The following is a 19,451-nucleotide window of genomic DNA, read 5'->3' on the forward strand; positions in this document are numbered from 1 at the left end:
TGTTGGCGATGATGTGACATGCAGGGCACACTCTTGGGTGGCCATTATGCAACAAGTCTCGCCACTTGATCTCCAGGTCCAGGATCCATTGACAAATTAATTTCATGCTTGGGTTCTAAGGAACCAATGCAATGCATGGACAGATGCTTATATGCATGTTGTACTAGCTCGTGTAACGGCTGGAGGTTCAGTTCTGGGGGCACCAGGCATCAAATTGCATTGATTAATATTGTAGTACTCTTGATTAGAGTTTAAGCAAGAGTTAACGGCACTAAGCAAGCTATATTCAACTACTATATGTGTTGCCTTTTTGTTAAGCCATCTCCCTTAGTGTTAATCAAAGTGTATATTATATAGCTTCGATTCTCTAATAAGTTGTCAACAATGCATGCACCATACTATGTATTGGAGGGTTGTGTGATAATAGATGCTTTAATTTGTGAAGTTATACCATGAGTGTTTATTGTGCGACTGTTAATTCTTTTTCAAGTAATGAATCCATTTTCTAAAATCACATGAATGTAATACCGCGGCTAATTAACGTGGGGCGGATTAGTTTTTTTTTGGGTGGGGGGGGGGGGGGAGGGGGGGGTAGGGGAGGAAAGGTGGAAAAGAGAGAGTTGGACGACGAGGAAGAATTGAAGGAGCTCAGTGCCTCAGCCCTTTCTCCAATCGTGTGCTGTATCTACCACTATGGCTGACTGACAATGAGATCAAAGACTCTAATTTCGCATTATCACTTTTCTCTCCCCTATGTTTTTAGATGATTATTGTCGTCTAGCTATGTTTATATATGTGATGACAAGGCACACACACGTGCACCTCATTGATCTCAACTCTTACGCAAGTATGCGCAAGCTCTTTTATAGCTCACTTTACGAAGCAGTCACTATAAGTATGGAACTTCAGATTTTAATTTAGACAATACAATACAATACATCCATGCTTGACACCATTTACTATTTAAGTTTTCAGTTTTATATGCAAAATCAAAGTCATGCTAAACATTCAATATATAGCATATATAAATAATGTCAAGTATCACCAGAGTTTAATTATTATCTGTTCTTACATGAAGAAAACAAAAACTAACAAATTACGATCGAGCAACAGAAACTAACAAAAAAGCAGTTGATAACTAGATGTCTAGATACATCCATCCACATCAACATCATCCACATGCTGCAATCTATAGCGCAAACAAACACAAGAATCCAAAGGGGGAAAGAGCATGGCTCCTTTTTGCTTCTCTTTTGTCATCTTGCTTATTATTTTAAATTCATTTAGATACATCAATCAAATTACACTCCAAGCGCAATGCCATGCATGAACATATGCATGCATGCATCCATGCAATTTATCTTTACAAAAAAAACCAATTAACACACACACACACTCTCTCTTAGTATGCACTCCAAACAAAAAAAAACATGTTAAATCAAAATGTAAAAGAAAAAAATCCAACAAAATAAATTATGCGCCTTGGAAAACCTCATTATTTCACGTATAGACAGATCAGATCAGGTGAGAGCTAGAAATGGATCAGAGGTAGATCATCAGATCAAGAAAGATATCAAGGAGAGAGATGCATATGCACACACACCAGCTTAATATCATGCATGGTCATTTGGTCCCATAAAAAGTAGGGAGTGAGCACCGCTTTCCATGGCTTCCAGGTTGGACGGTGTTAGTTCTTGGTCATCGTCCCACATCAGCAGGTGCTGCGCCGACTCATCGTCCCATTGATCCTGCCCTAGCTGCTCCTCCTCCTGCTGCTTCTGCTGCTGCCCGTAGAAGCAGCCGCCGCCGTTCGCCATGCCAGCCGCTTGGCCATTGTTGCCTCCCTCATGATCATCATGGCCTCTTTCCTCACCTAAGCCGCAGTCCATGGTTGCCATGCCCATGTCGATGCCGTCGACCAGGGGAGGCAGCTGAAAGCCCGGCGCGTCCATCGCCGCCGCCGTGAAGGTGAGGAACGGGAGCTGCAGCTGTGCCGCCGGCGACGTCAGCGACGGCGGCGGGCTGACGCTCACGCTGGTGTCGAACATGAAGAAGGGGCAGTGCGGAGGCAGCAGCGCCGGCGGGGAGTCTGCTTGGCCGGCGCCCAGCTTCGGCGGCAGCGCTAGGCTCTGGCTGATGATGGCGTCGAGCTGGTGCTCCGCCGCGCCGAACGGCGTCTGCAGGTGGCCAAGCGCCGCTGCATCCGATGCCGCTGTGCTGCGTGGAGGGCTCGACGTCGTCACCGACGAGCTCGTCGTGCTCACTGCTGGCTTTCGGATCTTCTTCTTGATCCATGAATTCCAGTAGTTCTTGATCTCGTTGTCCGTCCGGCCAGGCAAGTGGCTGGCAATGTGGGCCCACCTGCACAATGGGGTTAATTCCTTCGGATTAGGCCTTCGTTTTCAAGTAATGCAATCTTAATATCTTTATCATCATATATATACACCTCGATTTGTTCTAGTCGTGTTCAAGTTAAACTAGTCGAAAACGACTTGTGAAAAAAATGGCACGAGTACTGCTATACATGTATGATGATGTCAAGCTGATGTATGTACAGATCATAAATAATATTAATTTGTTTGGAAGGACAAATGAAAACCTTGGAAAAATGTGTGATAGCTAGATAATAAAGACAAACAGCATCCTAAGACACTTCAAATCACAATTGATGTTGTAGAAATTTCATATCAGCTTTTGTTGTCTGATGCTGCCTACAAGACTGCCAAGTCAATGTCGGAAGAGACGCGAATGAACCAAGGAGAAAATTCTGTCGAAGGCGATGAAGCATCTAGTAGCAACTTGCAGCCAAGTCAGCATTGCCAAACTAAGAACACAATAATTGAGCATGGAAACTCATAGAGTCTTTTTTTTTTTCTCGAACGCGTAGGAGAACTGCGCATCAATATAAAGAAGATGGAAACTCATCGAGTCACAACGAAAAAATACCAATGTGGGGGGTGGCCAAATAGCAGTTGACAGAAAAATCATTTTGCTAGCAATTGGCGTGCAAGTACTTAATTTGCAGGACTGAGTGATTGAGTGGTTTGGGGAGAACTTTCTTAAGAAGCAAAGAAGAAAGCTCCATTTTGTACTAACAGAAAGCATAGCACACTTGCGGCATACCTGTTGCCAACAATGGCGTGGAGGCTGATGATCAGCTTCTCCTCCTCCGCGGTGAACCGCCCTCGCCTGATGTCCGGTCTGAGGTAGTTGATCCATCGCAACCGGCAGCTCTTCCCGCACCGCTGCAGACCTACAGAGCCATCACATTGCAGAAACTTAATCGACCAAAAATCACCCAACTCTCAACTATCCAAGAACAAGGACCCAAATGTTCACCATCGTCAATCAAGTGATGGGGAGTAGTAGTCAAGAGAGGACCTACCGGCTTTCTCCGGGACCTCGCTCCAGCACCCGTAGCCATGCGTGGTGATGTATCTGATGAGCTTCTCATCCTCCTCAGGAGACCAGAGCCCCCTCTTCACCTTCTGCTGGTTGCAGCAGGAATGATGCCCCATGCACACACAACACAAACTTGAAAATTCACTAGTTATAGCTATATCTAGCTTAACAATACTATAGCTGCTGGCTATGCACACGAACACAAAAGTTAAATGCTGATGCAAGTTGTGTTATAACTATCAAGCTAGCAGTATATGCATATGACATCTCATGGGTGCAAATGGTTGGTTGGTGTTTAGCAGCCCTTTTAACATGAGCTCTCTTGGCTTGGCCCCTTCCTCTTCTAGCTCTAGCTTCTGCCTCCATCACTCTTCTTTGCCGATTATTATTTAATCGAATCATAGATTATATTTTTCTCTGATTGCTTCCTGAGGGATCCTCCTGATTAAGCAAGCATGCAAGGCCTCACCATGACTCTTCCCTTTCATATTGCGCGTTTCCATGGTGAGGGCCCTACCCTGGTTCCACTTTAATTGGTGCTTTCTATCTAACACTACAGCGACATGGCATCAAACGTATATATAGCTAGGAGAAGAATGGTTGCTTCACTTTTATTCGTAACAACCTTCACAACTAGCTACACATACACTTGCATGGGCACTTGTGCAGGGATGAAAACGGTCGGAAACGGTAATTATTCGGTAATTAGTTTTTTTGTCGTTTTTCTTTGATTGTGAATAAATAGGATATAGAATCTTGTATACAAATTTGTATTCTTGTTTTGAGCATTGAGCTTGTAAAGATTCATAAAAGGTAAACCTTAAATTCATCCTATATTTTCTCAAATGATAGATATAAAATTCGGTATGGATTCGGAAACAAATTCGGTATTTTTTTTCACTTTTTTTGTTGTAGGGAGCAAATAATGCATAAAATAATTTATGCAAAATTTTATTTTTATTTGTAATAATATGCTTGATAATATAAGAAATGATCACCATTAAATTTTATACATATCTATTTTAAAATATTAAATTTATTCTAACAGTTCAGATTACCACTTTCATCTTGTGCTATACATGGCATCAGTATGAAGCATGATGGAACCATAACTAACCAGAAGATATCTACATGACAGATACTGTTGTGGGGTATTATATGTGTATTATACAGCATGTGTGGCATGAAAGCCGTTGTTGTTGTCAAGAGAAAAGTGCACAGCTCTATGTGCCTTTGGGTGCTCCTGTTGGTAGTTAGTAAGCAAATGTGGAGTTTGGTATGTAATCGACGCAATATTGTGCGTGATCTTGATGTCAACCTACCTTTTCATGTCCTCAGAAATGAACCTTGATGAGGTACATCTTGACTGGGATTCGAATTTGTACGTATGTTCGCATGATCTCAGTAGCCATCATTGCTAATAATTTTGCTTGGTTATTCCTCAATTTAAGTGGGATATGCACCTTCGTCCATTCTAACCAAATGAAGTAATATAGAAAACTACTGAGTTTACCTGCAAAAAAAATCACATAGTTTTAATTAACTGGAACTATCTCCATTAGGGAAACAAAAAAAACCTTAAAACACAATAGATCACAAAAAAATTAATTTATTGTGATCCATTTTTAACGGTACATAAATACCATATGAACACGTTATCTCACTGATACAATCATTTATTATTATATAACAAAGGAAAAAGTCTAGTTTACAACCTCAAACTATCACAAAAGTTTAATTTTCGACCTTCAACTGTGAAACCGGATAATAGAGGCTATCAAACTGTTGAAACCAGGAAAATTTGGCCTCTTAGGTGGTTTCGAAGGTTGTTTTCCATTTTGTGAGAATTAAAATATTCAAATTTAAAAAAAATCATAAGTAATTCATTTTAAATAAAAAAATGAAATGGGTATCAAAAGTTTTTAAAAAATGTAACTTGTCTATTGATCCATTTTTTATGTTTATAAAATTTGGTTGCATGTAGTTATGCCTATTATTTTTTAATAATTATGATTCAAATAGAGCAATAATAGGTTACTTTTTAAGAAAAATTTTGGTACTAGTTTCATATTGATTTTTTAGATGTAACTAGAATTTTTTTTAAAAAGTATAAAACCAGCTTCGAAACCACCCTAAGGGCCAAATTTGCCCAGATTCGATAGTTGGATGGCCTCTATTATCCTGTTTTGTAGTTGGAGATTGAAAATCGGACTTTTGCGATAGTTTGGGGGTGTAAATTGTAATTTTCTCTACAACAAAATATCCAATTATGTGAGCTTAAAACTAATTTAGTAAAAAAAGATAATATAAATACAATGTGCTATAGTTCCTGCAAGAAGGAAAAGCATCCAGCCTGAATAATTTGAACTAATAACACTGTAAATGAATTTAAACAACGATATATGAGAAATAGTCTATGAGAAACAACATCCTCGTCATAGTACATACCCTAACTCAGATTTGAGATTTCTATTTGAGCCCAAGGATCATGTATATTCTAGGCACTGTTCGTCTATATGGCCGTTTAGCCTATTTACACGCCATGTAAACGCTGCACAATGGCTAGCTATGTACATTTAATTATATATTTACCTTGTTTAACTTGTTTAAATGGCTGTTTAGTCCGAATAAAGAGCTAAATGGTAGGCAACTGACTGTTTAGCATTTTACCGTTTAGGCTAACACTGATTCTAGGTTGTTTCTGCAACTTCGAAATAAAGAGCTTTTGTTTGTTACAGACAATTGCAGAAAATGCTAGTTCATGAGGGTCATTTTATTAGATTTGTTGAGAATATGATGTCGATGAGAAAAGCTGAGTTATAGATTGTGCTATGATTAGCTATATATAGTCATTTTACAGTATGTTCTAGAATCATGATTCATTAAGTGATTTCTTTGTTATGGATTTATTTTCATTGGACCAATCAATTCCAAACATACAGGATAACAATTGGATTTTCAAAAAAAATATTTTGCATTGCAGTAGAATGTATACACAACATTTATTTGGAGAAGTCATACATATATTGGCAGCCTTGCAAGGTATGGCCAGTTTCTCTGAATAAATATATTGTTCATACATATAAAAGATGAACTATTATTTTCTTTTCCAAGGTACTAGGCGTATAGCCCGTGAATTTGCGCGGCTAGTATTGAAAATTCAAAGATTTGTATGTCTTTGTATCCTTACTTAAATATCATACTATATTTTATCATATATCACCCTATTCATTATCATAAATTATGTCTTATTGTTGGTTAAAACAATTCAAATATGATCTACCTATAATAACAATTTAATTTGTTGAGCTTTAATAATATTATGCATATAATTATTCTTATTTTTATTTTATTTTTATTGATTGTTGTTAGCTTTAGTTTTTATAATAGTATATGTTTGTAATTGATACATAGGTAAATGATATTTTATATTTAATTTTTCATAATGGCATTGGTGGATGATTTTTAATTAGGTACAAGGATATTTTAGGCTAATTTTTATTATAATGGCAGTGGTGGGTGATTTTTATTTTTCTATTTTTTTCGATTAACGTGGGAATTTCTAAGTCTTGAGAGCGAATGTGGAGGCTCCGTTTGTTGGCCAAATAATAAGATAATAGATATTTCCAAGACTTATAATATTTTCATCATTTAAAATAGTATTATTTTTTTTTGTAAAAACTGAAGTCAAAGTACCATATTGGAGGCTATGTCGTCGTCCCAAACGACTACTTCTGTTTGGAATCAGATGTACTGTTCGATTTCTTCTTGTTTTTGATCTTGGTATATGCTTGTAAATTTGAGGCAAAGGTTTAGGTGAAGGCACACAGTAAGTTTGATCTTTTTTTTTTCAAATACGCAAATTAACCTTTGCATTTTGAACTAGCATTCAGCCTTTACTAGTATCGAAGTCGATTCTTAATTACAATGGAATCGAGTCGACCCTACCAGGCAGAGATTCATAGAATATATGTCGATGTTATCCTCTATGACTTTTTTGTTTTTCATCTACACTGAACCCACCAGATAGAGATTGACATGTGCGCAGCAGTGTCGTATATATATTCTTTCTAGATGACAATAATGATCAATACAGGCCATGTATGACCTAGCTAGATTATATTCTAGCTAGGGTCCATGGCGGCTGAATCAATGTAGAAGCCTAGAAGGTCCCCTGTTTTGCAAGTAAGGCCCCGTTTAGTTGCGCGATGTAAAAATTTTGAAAAGACATCTTTCTACATTTGAAGTACTAAATATAGACTAATTACAAAAATAATTACAGAATTCGTCTGTAAATCGCGAGACGAATCTAATGAGCCTAATTAATCCGTCATTAGAGGTTATTTACTGTAGCATTACTGTAGCAATTTAGCATCTAATTACAGCCTAATTAGGTTCATTAGATTCGTCTCGCTATTTACAGACAGCAGTCGCAATGTGTTTTTATTTTGTCTAGATTTAAGTCTCCATGCAGGTGCCGGAAATTTTTTTGGAATTTTGGTTTTTGCATCTAAACACGGGCTAAGAATGTTGGGTATTATCAGTAGACCTGGGCAAAACGTCGGGTCGGGTCAAGGCCGGGTCACGGGTCGCATAGGACGGCCCGCGCCCGACCCGTACCTATCACCGGGTCGGGTCGGGTTGGCCCGTGCACCCTGCGCGGGCGTGTCGGGTCGGGTTTTTTTTTTCGGGGTTGGGTCGGGTTTTTTGGCCTTTGGGTCGGGTTTTTTCGGGTTGGGTCGGGTTTTGGGTCAAAAATCACGGCCCGTGCCCGGCCCGTTGATTGTTGCGGGTCAAAAAAATACGGCCCGCGCCCACCCCGCCATGTAGGTCGGGTCGGGTCGGGTCGGGTTTTTTTTCAGGCGGGTTGGGTCGGGTTGTTCGGGTCGGGTGACCCATGCCCAGGTCTAATTATCAGCAAGCTGTTCCTCTACACACTGTTGGAGAAACGCACATTGGTACCAGCACGTTAGTGCCGGTCAAAACGGAGCCGGCACTAACGTGCATGAACCGTACAAAGCGGGTACGTTAGTGCCGGCTAGAAACTCCAGCCGGCACTAACGTGCCATCCCCCAACGGTCAGCCCGTCTGCCACAACGGTCAAAAGACACGTTAGTGCCGGCTGGTGATTCTAGCCGGCACTAACTTGGTCAATTGCATGTTAGTGCCGGCTGGTAAATCTAGCCGGCACTAAACGTCCACACTTAGTGCCGGCTAAATCCACTAGCCGGCACTAACTTGCCCCGTATAAGCCAGGCACTCCTTCTTCCCCAGCCCGACCATTTCATTTGGCCGAGCTCCTCCTCTCTCTCATGGCGTGTTAGAGGGGAGGTGCTGCCCATTTTCCCCCAAATTTGTGAGGATTTCACCCATCCAAGTGCACCAAAGGTTAGTAGCTTCTTCCACTCTTCTTTCACGGTATTTATTCTTTGTTTCATGCTTTCTAGATAAAGAAAATAGTGATATTAAGGTTGAGGAAAAATGAGCATAATTTTCCAATTTATTCATTAATTTGAGTAAAATAGAATCGATTTGTTACTTTTTAGAGAAGGTTTTCTAGATAGTTTGACTATGACACATTTAGAGTAATTTTTTTTGAATTATTTCACGGGGGACATGTGTATATGTTATTATGCAAAATTTTAAGGATTTTAAGGATGAGGAAAAATGAGCATGATTTATTAATTTGTTCATTAATTTGAGCAAGGTAGAATTGATTTGTTGCTTTTTAGAGAATGATTACTATATAGTTTGACTATCACACATTTAGAATGAGTTTTTTTGAATTATTTCATGGTGACATGTCTATATGTTATTGTGCCAAGTTATTTTGTTATTTAGTTTAAATTTACTAGATAGGTGGTCTATGACACATTTACATTTTTTTTAATTACTTCATAGTAACCTGTTTTTAGGGATAATGAGCATGATTTTTTTTAATTTGTACAGATGGACCGGCAATGGATGCACGGAAGCCGGAGCACCTCGGCGTGGATTCAGGGTTTAGATTCTTTTCTCAAAGCGGCCAATGGCAAATAGGTCGCCAAAGGGTTTAATGTGTTGTCCATGCAGTGTTTGCGAAAATAAAAAGGAATTCCGAAAAAGAGATACTCTATGGAATCACCTGGCCTTGAATGGTTTCATGAGTAACTATAGTCTTTGGACTAAGCACGGCGAAGTTGGAGTTATGATGGAAGATAATGAAGAAGATGACGATGGTGATAACAATCTTCCAGATTGGGCATGGGTTCATGAAGCAGGTGGCTTTCAAGATGAACCAATGGACGAGGGTGAAGCAAATGTTGCACAAGAGGAGCCACCTGACGAGCTAGGTCAGGCGTTACTTGATGCACAGAAAGACAGTGAGACTGTGAAGGAGGCATTAAAGTTCGAGAAGATGTTGGAGGATCACAAAAGGCCGTTGTTCCCTAATTGCAAACCGGAGCAAAAGAAGTTGGGTACCACGCTGGAGATGCTGAAATGGAAGGCAACTGATGGTGTAACCGATAAGGGATTTGGTGAGCTATTAAAGATTGTAAAGAACATACTTCCTGAGAGTAATGAACTGCCGTCAACAACATACGAAGCTAAAAAGATGGTTTGCCCTCTTGGATTGGACGTGCAGAAGATTCACGCATGTCCTAACGACTGCATCCTGTATCGCGGTGAATACGAGAACTTGGAAGCTTGTCCTGTTTGCAACGCATTGCTGTATAAGATTAGGCGAGATGATCCAGGTGATGTTGATGGGCAGCCGGTAAAGAAGAGAGTTCCCGCAAAGTTGGTGTGGTACTTCCCTATAATACCACGTCTGAAGCGCTTTTCAAAAACAAGGATAACGCTAAGTTGATGCGGTGGCACAAAGAAGACCGTAAGGAGGATCACATGATCAGACACCCAGCAGATGGGTCCCAGTGGAGAAATCTTAACCGAGAGTATCCTCAATTTGACAACGACCCAAGAAATATAAGATTTGCTCTAAGTACTGATGGAATGAATCCGTACGGTGAGTTTGGCAGCGCTCATAGTACATGGCCTGTGACCCTATGTATGTTCAACCTTCCTCCTTGGTTGTGCCTGAAGCGTAAGTTCATCATGATGCCGGTGCTTATAGAAGGGCCAAAAGAACCTGGCAACGACATTGATGTGTTCCTACAACCCTTGATGGATGATCTATTACTACTCTGGAAAGAAGAAGGTGTACGTGTGTGGGATGAGTATAAACAGGAGTCCTTCAACCTCCGAGCTTTGCTTTTTGTATGCATCAATGATTGGCCTGCACTTGCAAAACTTTCGGGACAGTCGAACATGGGATACATGGCCTGCACCCACTGTTATGATGAGACCGATAGCATTTATTTGAAACACTGTAAGAAGTGCGTATACATGGGCCATCGTCGATTTCTTCCAACCGATCACCCCCTAAGAACCGAAGGGAAGCATTTCAAAGGAGAGCCCGAAACTCGTCCTAAGCCTCTATTTCGTAATGGAAAGCGTGTGTTCTCGATGATCAAGGATGTGAAGGTAGTATTTGGAAAGGGTCCCGGTAGGCAACCTGTTCCCAAGGATGACCAGGGACATGTTCCAATGTGGAAGAAGAAGTCTATATTGTGGAACCTACCTTATTGGCAAGTCTTACAGGTTCGCAACGCAATTGATGTGATGCATCTGTCGAAGAATCTTTGCGTAAACCTACTAGGATTCCTGGGAGTGTATGGTAAGTCAAAAGACACATTGGAAGCAAGGCGCGACATGCAACAGCTAGCTGGACGAAAAGGCTTGCAACCCGAAAAGAGAGACAAAGGATGCCACTATTTAAAACCTGCCAGCTATAATCTGAGCAAAGAGGAGAAGGAAAGTATGTTCGATTGCTTGAACAGTATCAAGGTCCCGTCTGGGTACTCCTCAAATATACAGGGCATAATAAATGTGAAAGAGAAGAAATCCAAAACTTGAAGTCACATGACTGCCACGTCCTGATGACACAACTACTTCCGGTTATACTGAGGGGTGTTCTACCGGAAAATGTGAGATTGGCAGTTGTAAAGCTTTGTGCGTTCATGAATGAAATTTCGCAAAAAGCAATTAATCCAAATAATCTAATAAAGCTGCAGAAAGACATTGTCGAATGTCTTGTCAGCTTCGAGATGGTCTTCCCACCTTCCTTCTTCAATATTATGACACACCTTCTAGTTCATATTGTGACAGAAATAACAATCCTGGGTCCTGTTTTTCTACACAATATGTTCCCTTTCGAGAGGTTCATGGCCGTATTGAAGAAGTACGTGCGCAAACGTTCTCGCCCAGAAGGATGCATTGCTAAGGGCTATGGAACAGAGGAGGTCATTGAGTTTTGCGTTGACTATCTTCCTGATCTCAATCCGATTGGGCTCCCCGTGTCACACCATGAGGGGCGACTAAAGGGAAAAGGCACACTAGGAAAGAAATGTAATATGAACATCTCTTGTAGTGAATTCAGCCAAGCAAACTTCACGGTTCTTCAGAATTCATCCAAGGTGGCTCCCTATATTGATGAGCACATGAATATTATACGGTCCGAAAATCCACAGAAGAATTTTGCTGGATTACACGCCAACATATAAAAATTTTTGACGGCTGGTTCAGACGAAAATTATTGGGCAACAACACAGTTGATCAAGAACTTCAATGGCTGGCCAGGGGACCATCAATAACCGTCCAGCAATACCAAGGGTACGAAATCAATGGGTATACATTTTACACGAGAGCTCAAGATAAAAAAAGCACCAACCAAAACAGTGGTGTCCGTATGTGTATAGTAAACAGTAATGGAGAAAAAAAACAACTACTATGGTGTCATAGAGGAGATATGGGAACTTGAATATGGACCCATAGTTGTCCCTCTGTTTCGTTGCGAATGGGTGGCTGGAGGAGGCGTAACGAAGGACCAGTATGAGATGACCATAGTCGATTTTAAAAAGATTGGATATAAAGATGAGCCATTCGTTCTAGCCAAGGATGTGACACAAGTGTTCTATGTGAAGGACATGTCGAGCAAACCGAAGAAAAAGTCGGATAAGACGTCTCAAGCAGACAAGGCTGGAAATGAGCCGAAACGGCACATAGTTCTTCCAGGTAAAAGAAAAGTTGTTGGAGTCGAGAATATTTCGGACAATTCGGAAGATTATGACCAGATTGATGACCTTCCTCCATTCTCAGTTGACGTTGACCCCAGCATCCTCTTATCCAAAGAGGACACGCCTTACTTACGCCGTGATCACGTCCAAGGCACTTTCATCAAAAGGAAGATTATCAATGTTCCAGTAGATAATGATGATGAGTAGTACTTTTATATAAATTATATATTATATTTTCTCATTTAGTGATGTAATGTAACGCACCGCGCCGTATTTGTCTCAATTCTCGATACTATTCATCCAATTAGGACACAATATCATCTTCAAATAATATTATATTTTTGCATGGTATAACTATTATTTACTTTCACTAATTTTGCATTACTAGGAGTGTTGAAACATTAAATTACAAACAAATAATCAAGTAATTTGCGAATTGATTACATCATTGTATTGGCTATTACTGAAAAGACTTTTGAATATTTTTGCATGGATCAATCTGAAATTTTTTCGATTTATTACAAATAATAGAAGTATACTAACATATAAACCCTATAAGCTACACATAATTGATAATAGTAGCATATTTGTTAATTTACTTCAATTGCTATTGTTATTTTGTAGATATAATTACTATAATTATTGTGTAGCTAAAAAACTTAAGATATAAATTTTTGTTTTATTATTTTAATTATTAAGCCTATTATGAATAAATTTATGAATATTAAAAATTTATTGTAAATGGTAACCGGCGTGGCGAATTTACAATTCCCGCCAGATGGGACACGTTAGTGCCGGCTAGTAGTTCTAGCTGGCACTAATGTGAGAACGTTAGTGCCGGCTAGACCTACCAGCCGGCACTAATGTGTCCCATCTGACGTCACGGGGGCACGTTAGTGCCGGCTGGTAATACCAGCCGGCACTAACAGAGCCACGTTAGTGCCGGCTGGTAATACCAGCCGGCACTAACCGAGCCCCCGTGACGTCACTAACCTACCAGCCGGCACTAATGTGTCCCATCTGACGTCACGGGGGCACGTTAGTGCCGGCTGGTAATACCAGCCGGCACTAACCGAGCCACCCCCAACAAATTACTCCCTTCGCCGCCCAATTCGATCGACGTTGCCCGCCGCCCCGACTTCTTTCTGCCGCCCCTGGCTCGCTCGCCCGCGTGCGCCGCCGCGTTCTTCCCCGGCCGTGTGTGGGTCCCCGGCCGGCGCTCGACCGTGGCCGCCCTCGAGGTCCTCCCCAGCCCGCCGTCCCTCCTCATCGTCCCTAGGCCGGCCGCCCCCACGCCTCGTCGTCTCGTCCTCGCCGGCCCGGCCCGCGCCGCCGCGTACCTCGGCGTCCTCGCCCGGCCCGCGCCGCCGCGCACCTCGGCGTCCTCGCCCGGTCCGTGGAGCCGCCCGTCGACTCATCAGCGCCATCGCGGCCGCCCGGCTGCCCCCACGCCGCCCCGGCCCCGACCACGCCGCCCCTACTTCCACCGAGGGTAATGTGTTCTATCTCCTTTTCTGTGAAAGATCATTATAAGCAATTTCTTGCATGAGGTCGCTAGCTGGGGCAAATACATTATGCACAAGTATGATCAGAAGCTAGAAAAGCACCATGTCTTTCTTCAGGGCAAGGCATATAAGCAATTTCTTGCATGAGGTCGCTAGCTGGATTCCTATGTTAATATTTTGGCTAACACATCTGAGATAAACTAGGCTATTAAAGTTTTCTAGCTACCATAGTACTGCTATATGACGTTTCGGCTTAACGAGCGGCCTGTCTATTGCTATTAGCTGCATCGACAATTCGAAGTCCTACAATATTGGCAAAGTTCATACACGCTGTTGGACAAGTTGAACTGATTGACTAAGTATCCTACTGGTGATCCATGTCAATAACTTACACAAGTAATTGTTTACTTGCTCTTTAACCGGCTAGTCATGTTGTAATCTCCCTTCTTTATAAATGAAATAGGTCCAATCTCATGCCCCTTCGTGAAAAAAAAACTTACACAAGGAGAAATCCCCTAAGGTCCTGTTTTTTTTTTGACATTTTGGATACTTTTTAAGCAATAGCTTCGTGATGTTCAAAAGTTAAATGCCTCGAGTGTGCAAATTGTGCAACTGCAAAGTATATTGCGAATTGCATATATGAATGCTGACTGAATCTTTGAATGAATTACCCCTTACCTTGATTATTAGATCATACAAGCCTTATATTTGATAGTACCAATACAATGGTTTTCTATTCTATGTTTCTTCTGTAAAAATATCAGATGGTTTTGTAGTCGTTAAGTATGAGTACTTAAGTACGAGTACTGTGCCAAGTCTCTGGAGCATAATTTTGAAGCAGGAACAGGTTATGCTAGCATAAGTGTATATCTATGACCTTCATAATGAAACATGATTGCTACTATATATGACAGTCTCAAATAATTAGATTTTTGCCACTTATGATGATGTTCCTTTTTTCTAGAAAGATCTTGTTATACTTAACAGTCGCTAAATCCAAATGAATTTTCAGTATTTTTAAAAAAATATGCTGCTATATTTCAATCACATTGTAGATTTAAGAAATGTGAAGTTACTGATAACTGGATTCAGTGCTTTAGTTTTTTAACCTGATAGAGAATGTTGTGAGGCAAACAGGGGAACCACCCCTAATGTTTCTTCAGTTCGATGTACAGATCAGAAGAACATATGCATTTTGTCTCTCGGAATAATTTATTAGCAAGAAGAACATATGCATTTTTGTCTCTCGGAATAGAAATAGCAATGTTAGGATACCCATGCTATGCAACCTATCTACTGCCAATTTCTCCCATGCTGCTTGGTCATGCACTCCAATGGAGCTTTTCTTTATCTTGCGGCATTATCACAGTATATATGCTTATCTCATTTAGTATTTCACAATCCTGGATGTTGCTATTGCATACAAAATAATCTAAAGGCCTTAGCAACTGGGCTCATGCACTCTCTTTGTTTTTTATTGTTTCAGGTAGTGGAAATGGATCCTACGGACAACCAAGACGAGTTAATGCACGAGCTCATTCGTGGTAGTTCTGGGCACATAGCTCCAGAGTTTGATGAGGACGAGAACGATGGCAGCCAATTTTTAAACTTGCATTATCATGGCGACGAGGAGCAAGATATTAGTGGGGAGAGAAGAAGGAAATGTCGAGGAAGCCGAGGTATAAAAGTTTAGTGATTCTTTCAGGCATCAGGATAAATGTTTTGTCAATATATATGTTAGGAGCAAGATATTGTTTGTGACACATGCGGCCCAGCTGCGAACTATTTGTGTTATGTTGCTAGCTTTGTTGATGATTTCAGTCCTTGTGTAAGGAGTCGTGCTCCAGCTAAAAATTCTTATGAATGTTTCAGTCAATAAGTTACCTAATATCATGATAATTTTCGATCTGGAACCCTTGCTTGCGGGTTATGAAGGTTACGCATACCTGCCGCGACGTCCACTAGTTGCTAGCAACCCGCTTGATAAATTTGCGATTCTTTCAGGCATCAGGATCGACGAAGCCTAAACGGAAACGTGGCTCCAAGAGGAAGATGGTAGGATGTACAACCATCACGGAGATCAACGAAGCAACGGCGAGCCACTAGCTCCTGGTCAAATTAAGACAACATTTGTAAATCAATTGGGATATCTTGTTAGGGAATCCGTCCCCATAAAGTATAAGCTTTGGAAGAGAAATAAAGTCTCTGATCGACCTGAAGATATCGTGCCAGATTCAGAGAAAGATTTGTTATGGAAAGAGGTGTCGTCTTGCACTTCAACTTTCCCCCAGGCAAAGCTGACAAATAAAGGGATGGGCATTTAAGAAGATGGCAATTCAGTTCGCCTCATTCAAGAAAAAATTGGTGGCAAACTTTGTCAACAAGGGCCTCACTCCAGATTTTGATAAAGTCTGGAAGAAGCAACGAGAGTGGTGGAATGAATTCGTGAATTACAAGCACAGTGCCTGACAGCATGGCAGCCTCGATTCAAGGCAAAATGAATGCTAGCAAAAAGAAAAACTTCCATAGACTTGGGCCCGGAGGTTATAAGGTTGCCATTCCGAAATGGGAAAAGATGGAAAATAATTTAATTGTAAAAGGAATCGTACCACAAACCTTGAGTTGGCCCCCAAACGAGCAAGGTATTACTTCTATGCTCATGGAGGCACACTAGACCCCGACACTGGAATATTTGTGACTAGCGACGTACTAAGAGAGGCTGCCCAAAGACTCGAGGACGCAATGAGGCGTACCGAAGAAGGAACCTTCCAGCCCAACAGAGAGAATGACGAGCTGACTTACGCTCTTGGGAATGCGGGAACACACTGGACGGACCCGAGGTGTGGGCGTAGTTCCATGGAAATATGGCTTTTCGGAGATCTCGAAACCTACCGAAGCCGATGCAGAAGCAAGGCAGTAAGTGGCTGAGAAGATTCATAGCCTAGAAAACCGGATAATGTCACTTGAGGCAAGCAGTTGGGCAACGCTCGGACCAACCAGCTGCCAATGTGGAGATCAGCCCCTCTTCTCAGCATCGTAGCAGTGTTGCTTCCACGGAGCACCCTAATTTGGGTGCCGACAGGCCGAGGGACCCCATTGACGACATCCACCGTTAGGACCCAATGTGAGCTTCTGGGTTCTTTATGGGAAAAAGCTTAAAGTTTGTGCTTGAGGGTTATGCGGAAGTCCAAGAACAGGGCGGGACAATACATTGCCAGCCGATTCCTGAAGGATTCGCCAGAGTCTTTGTTGACCGAATTACTGAAGAACGCTGGGAAGACATGGACCTCCCGATCCCTATAAGTCCTGAATGAAGAAACAGAACTACAACATGCGTACACACATGGATCGCGTGGCCAAAGCGCGACATAAGATTGGTGCAAGCAGACACAGATTCCGCTCGGTGCTCAAGGCACAGCATCACCAACGCCAGCTGATAGGAATCCTAGTGTTGGCCCACCTTCTCCACCGCCTGCACGGGACCCCCAGCATGGATCCGCCATCACCAGCCGCACAAAGCGAGCCAATTCTGGCATCATTCACCAGCCGCACAACAGAATCAGAGTCAGCGACAGAAGTCATACACGTCCCCTTCGGTCCAGCCATCTCATAAGCAGCAAAGAAAGAAGAAAAAGAAGGGCCAGAAGAGGAAGAGGCAGAAGAATCGTTTCAAACCTTCTTGCTGAAGCGCAAGCTACTGAGGGAGGCTGCGAACAAGAAGCCAGAAATAGATCCGGTTGCAAAGGCACACTTTGTGAAACACTTCATTAAAGATCCCACCAAGGAGAAAGAAAGAGAGTCGGATTATGATCGGCAGATCAGAAAGTGCTACAGCAACCCCAAGAATCGCCTGATTAATGCAAAGACCGTTCCCCAGCTCGGAGAGCAGTCCAAACAATCGATCCCTCCGTTGATAGTGTCGCATGAAGACTGTCCCGATGAATCAAGAGATCCGTTGACCATGGCTGGGATGATATTGCAAACTGATCTAACAAGGGCTCAATTGCTTGGGGAGGCCCTACAGAATGCCCGCGGCAGGAAAAAGTTTGTACTTGGTGAACCTTTGATATGGCCAGAGTTGCTACCATTCCTACCAACGAGAATGGCCGAGTTACACAAATGGTATGCCGTGCAATCTAAAGCTAGTAAATTAGAGATGTTCCCAGCTCGGATTAAAGATGAGCATTTCTGGCGGGGGGCAGATGATGTATATATCGAGTTTGCATCACTCTACGATTTATACCATCAAGATGCCCTTCACAAGTCACTCGTCAGTGTATGGTGCATGTAAGTATTGTCTCTCATTTCATTATTTTAGCCTTGAGTGTTGATTGATCCCCGTTTTTCTTGTGTCCCGTAGGTCAAAAATTCAAATTTGCCGAAAGAAGAACTTTCATAACGTCGGGTTCTTCGACCCCGATATTATACACGAGAAATCGCTAGCGCTAAATCCTGGAGACATAGTCAATGTTATATACAGGGGGTTGCGTAAAAATAGCATGTGTCCCTTCATTCTCTTGCCATACAACCATCAGTGAGTCGTTCTTTGTTAGACTTTTTTTCAATCCCTTCGTATTAATAATACCATTTAATAACTATTATAATCAACATTAATTGGTTATGCGTATGTATATGCACAGCTTTCATTGGATATTGCTTTGTATTCGGATTGAGGAGCACAAGGTCTTGGTGTACGACTCGTTAAGGCAAGATAAATCAAAGTACCAAGATATCATCGAGGTGGTAAATACTGCATGGAGTCGCTACCTCCACAAACACATAGGCTTGCCCATAGGTGAAATCGAGCCTCTTCATTGGGTGACTGATTTTCCGGTATGAATATACTCTCGCTACTAATGTCATTCGCAATAAACATCAAAAAAATTCTATATCGTAACCCACATTTGTCCATAGTGTTGGAGACAGGGCCAAGGAAACAACTTATGTGGATACTACGTATGCGAGTGGATCAACTCTTTTGCAAGTGAAAAAGGGCAAATGACAGTGGATGCATTCAATGTACGTGAGCACAATCACATCTGCTCATTATTTTATTTCATTATTTTTTATTCTCATGTTTTTATCGAAAATGTGACAGCGTTGGCGGATGAAAGAAGAACTCATTGAAATCGCTCGGATCAGGGCAATTCAAGAAGCTATATGCGGATTTCTACTCGATGAAGTCATAAATCCTAAGGGCGAATTTCATGGCGATCTCCGTCTAAGCGTCGCCCAAGAAGATCCGACGACGAGGAAGCTGATACGTTATTATAGTTGATGTAATATCTCATGTACTTTTGAACTCCTAAGTGTTCCATACATGACATATAATATATATATATAAATATATAATGTTAGTGTAATATGCTGTTCTAATAATACTGTGCAATGCAAAGAGTACGACTATGTAGTCACATACGCTAGAAAT

The 19,451-nt window shown here is 41.6% G+C and overlaps 1 protein-coding gene and 1 long non-coding RNA gene across 2 annotated transcripts; one reads left to right on the forward strand and one right to left on the reverse strand.

Moving 5' to 3' along the window:
• Positions 1-1,217: 1,217 nt before the first annotated feature.
• Positions 1,218-3,854, reverse strand: LOC120679551 (transcription factor MYB10-like). Its single transcript, XM_039961158.1, has 3 exons — positions 3,386-3,854; positions 3,124-3,253; positions 1,218-2,361 (listed from the first exon to the last, which is right to left on the reverse strand). The coding sequence occupies exons 1-3, from the start codon at positions 3,516-3,518 to the stop codon at positions 1,614-1,616; spliced, it is 1,011 nt and encodes a 336-aa protein (XP_039817092.1). The 5' UTR covers positions 3,519-3,854; the 3' UTR covers positions 1,218-1,613.
• Positions 3,855-18,254: 14,400 nt separating this feature from the next.
• On the forward strand, positions 18,255-18,762 carry LOC120677683. Its single transcript, XR_005676398.1, has 3 exons — positions 18,255-18,310; positions 18,384-18,557; positions 18,707-18,762. It is a non-coding gene; the product is annotated as an uncharacterized LOC120677683 (long non-coding RNA).
• The last annotated feature ends 689 nt before the right edge of the window (positions 18,763-19,451 follow it).

The sequence above is a fragment of the Panicum virgatum genome, chromosome 6N, assembly GCF_016808335.1.
Source record: "Panicum virgatum strain AP13 chromosome 6N, P.virgatum_v5, whole genome shotgun sequence".
In the NCBI taxonomy this organism is placed as follows: Eukaryota; Viridiplantae; Streptophyta; class Magnoliopsida; order Poales; family Poaceae; genus Panicum; species Panicum virgatum.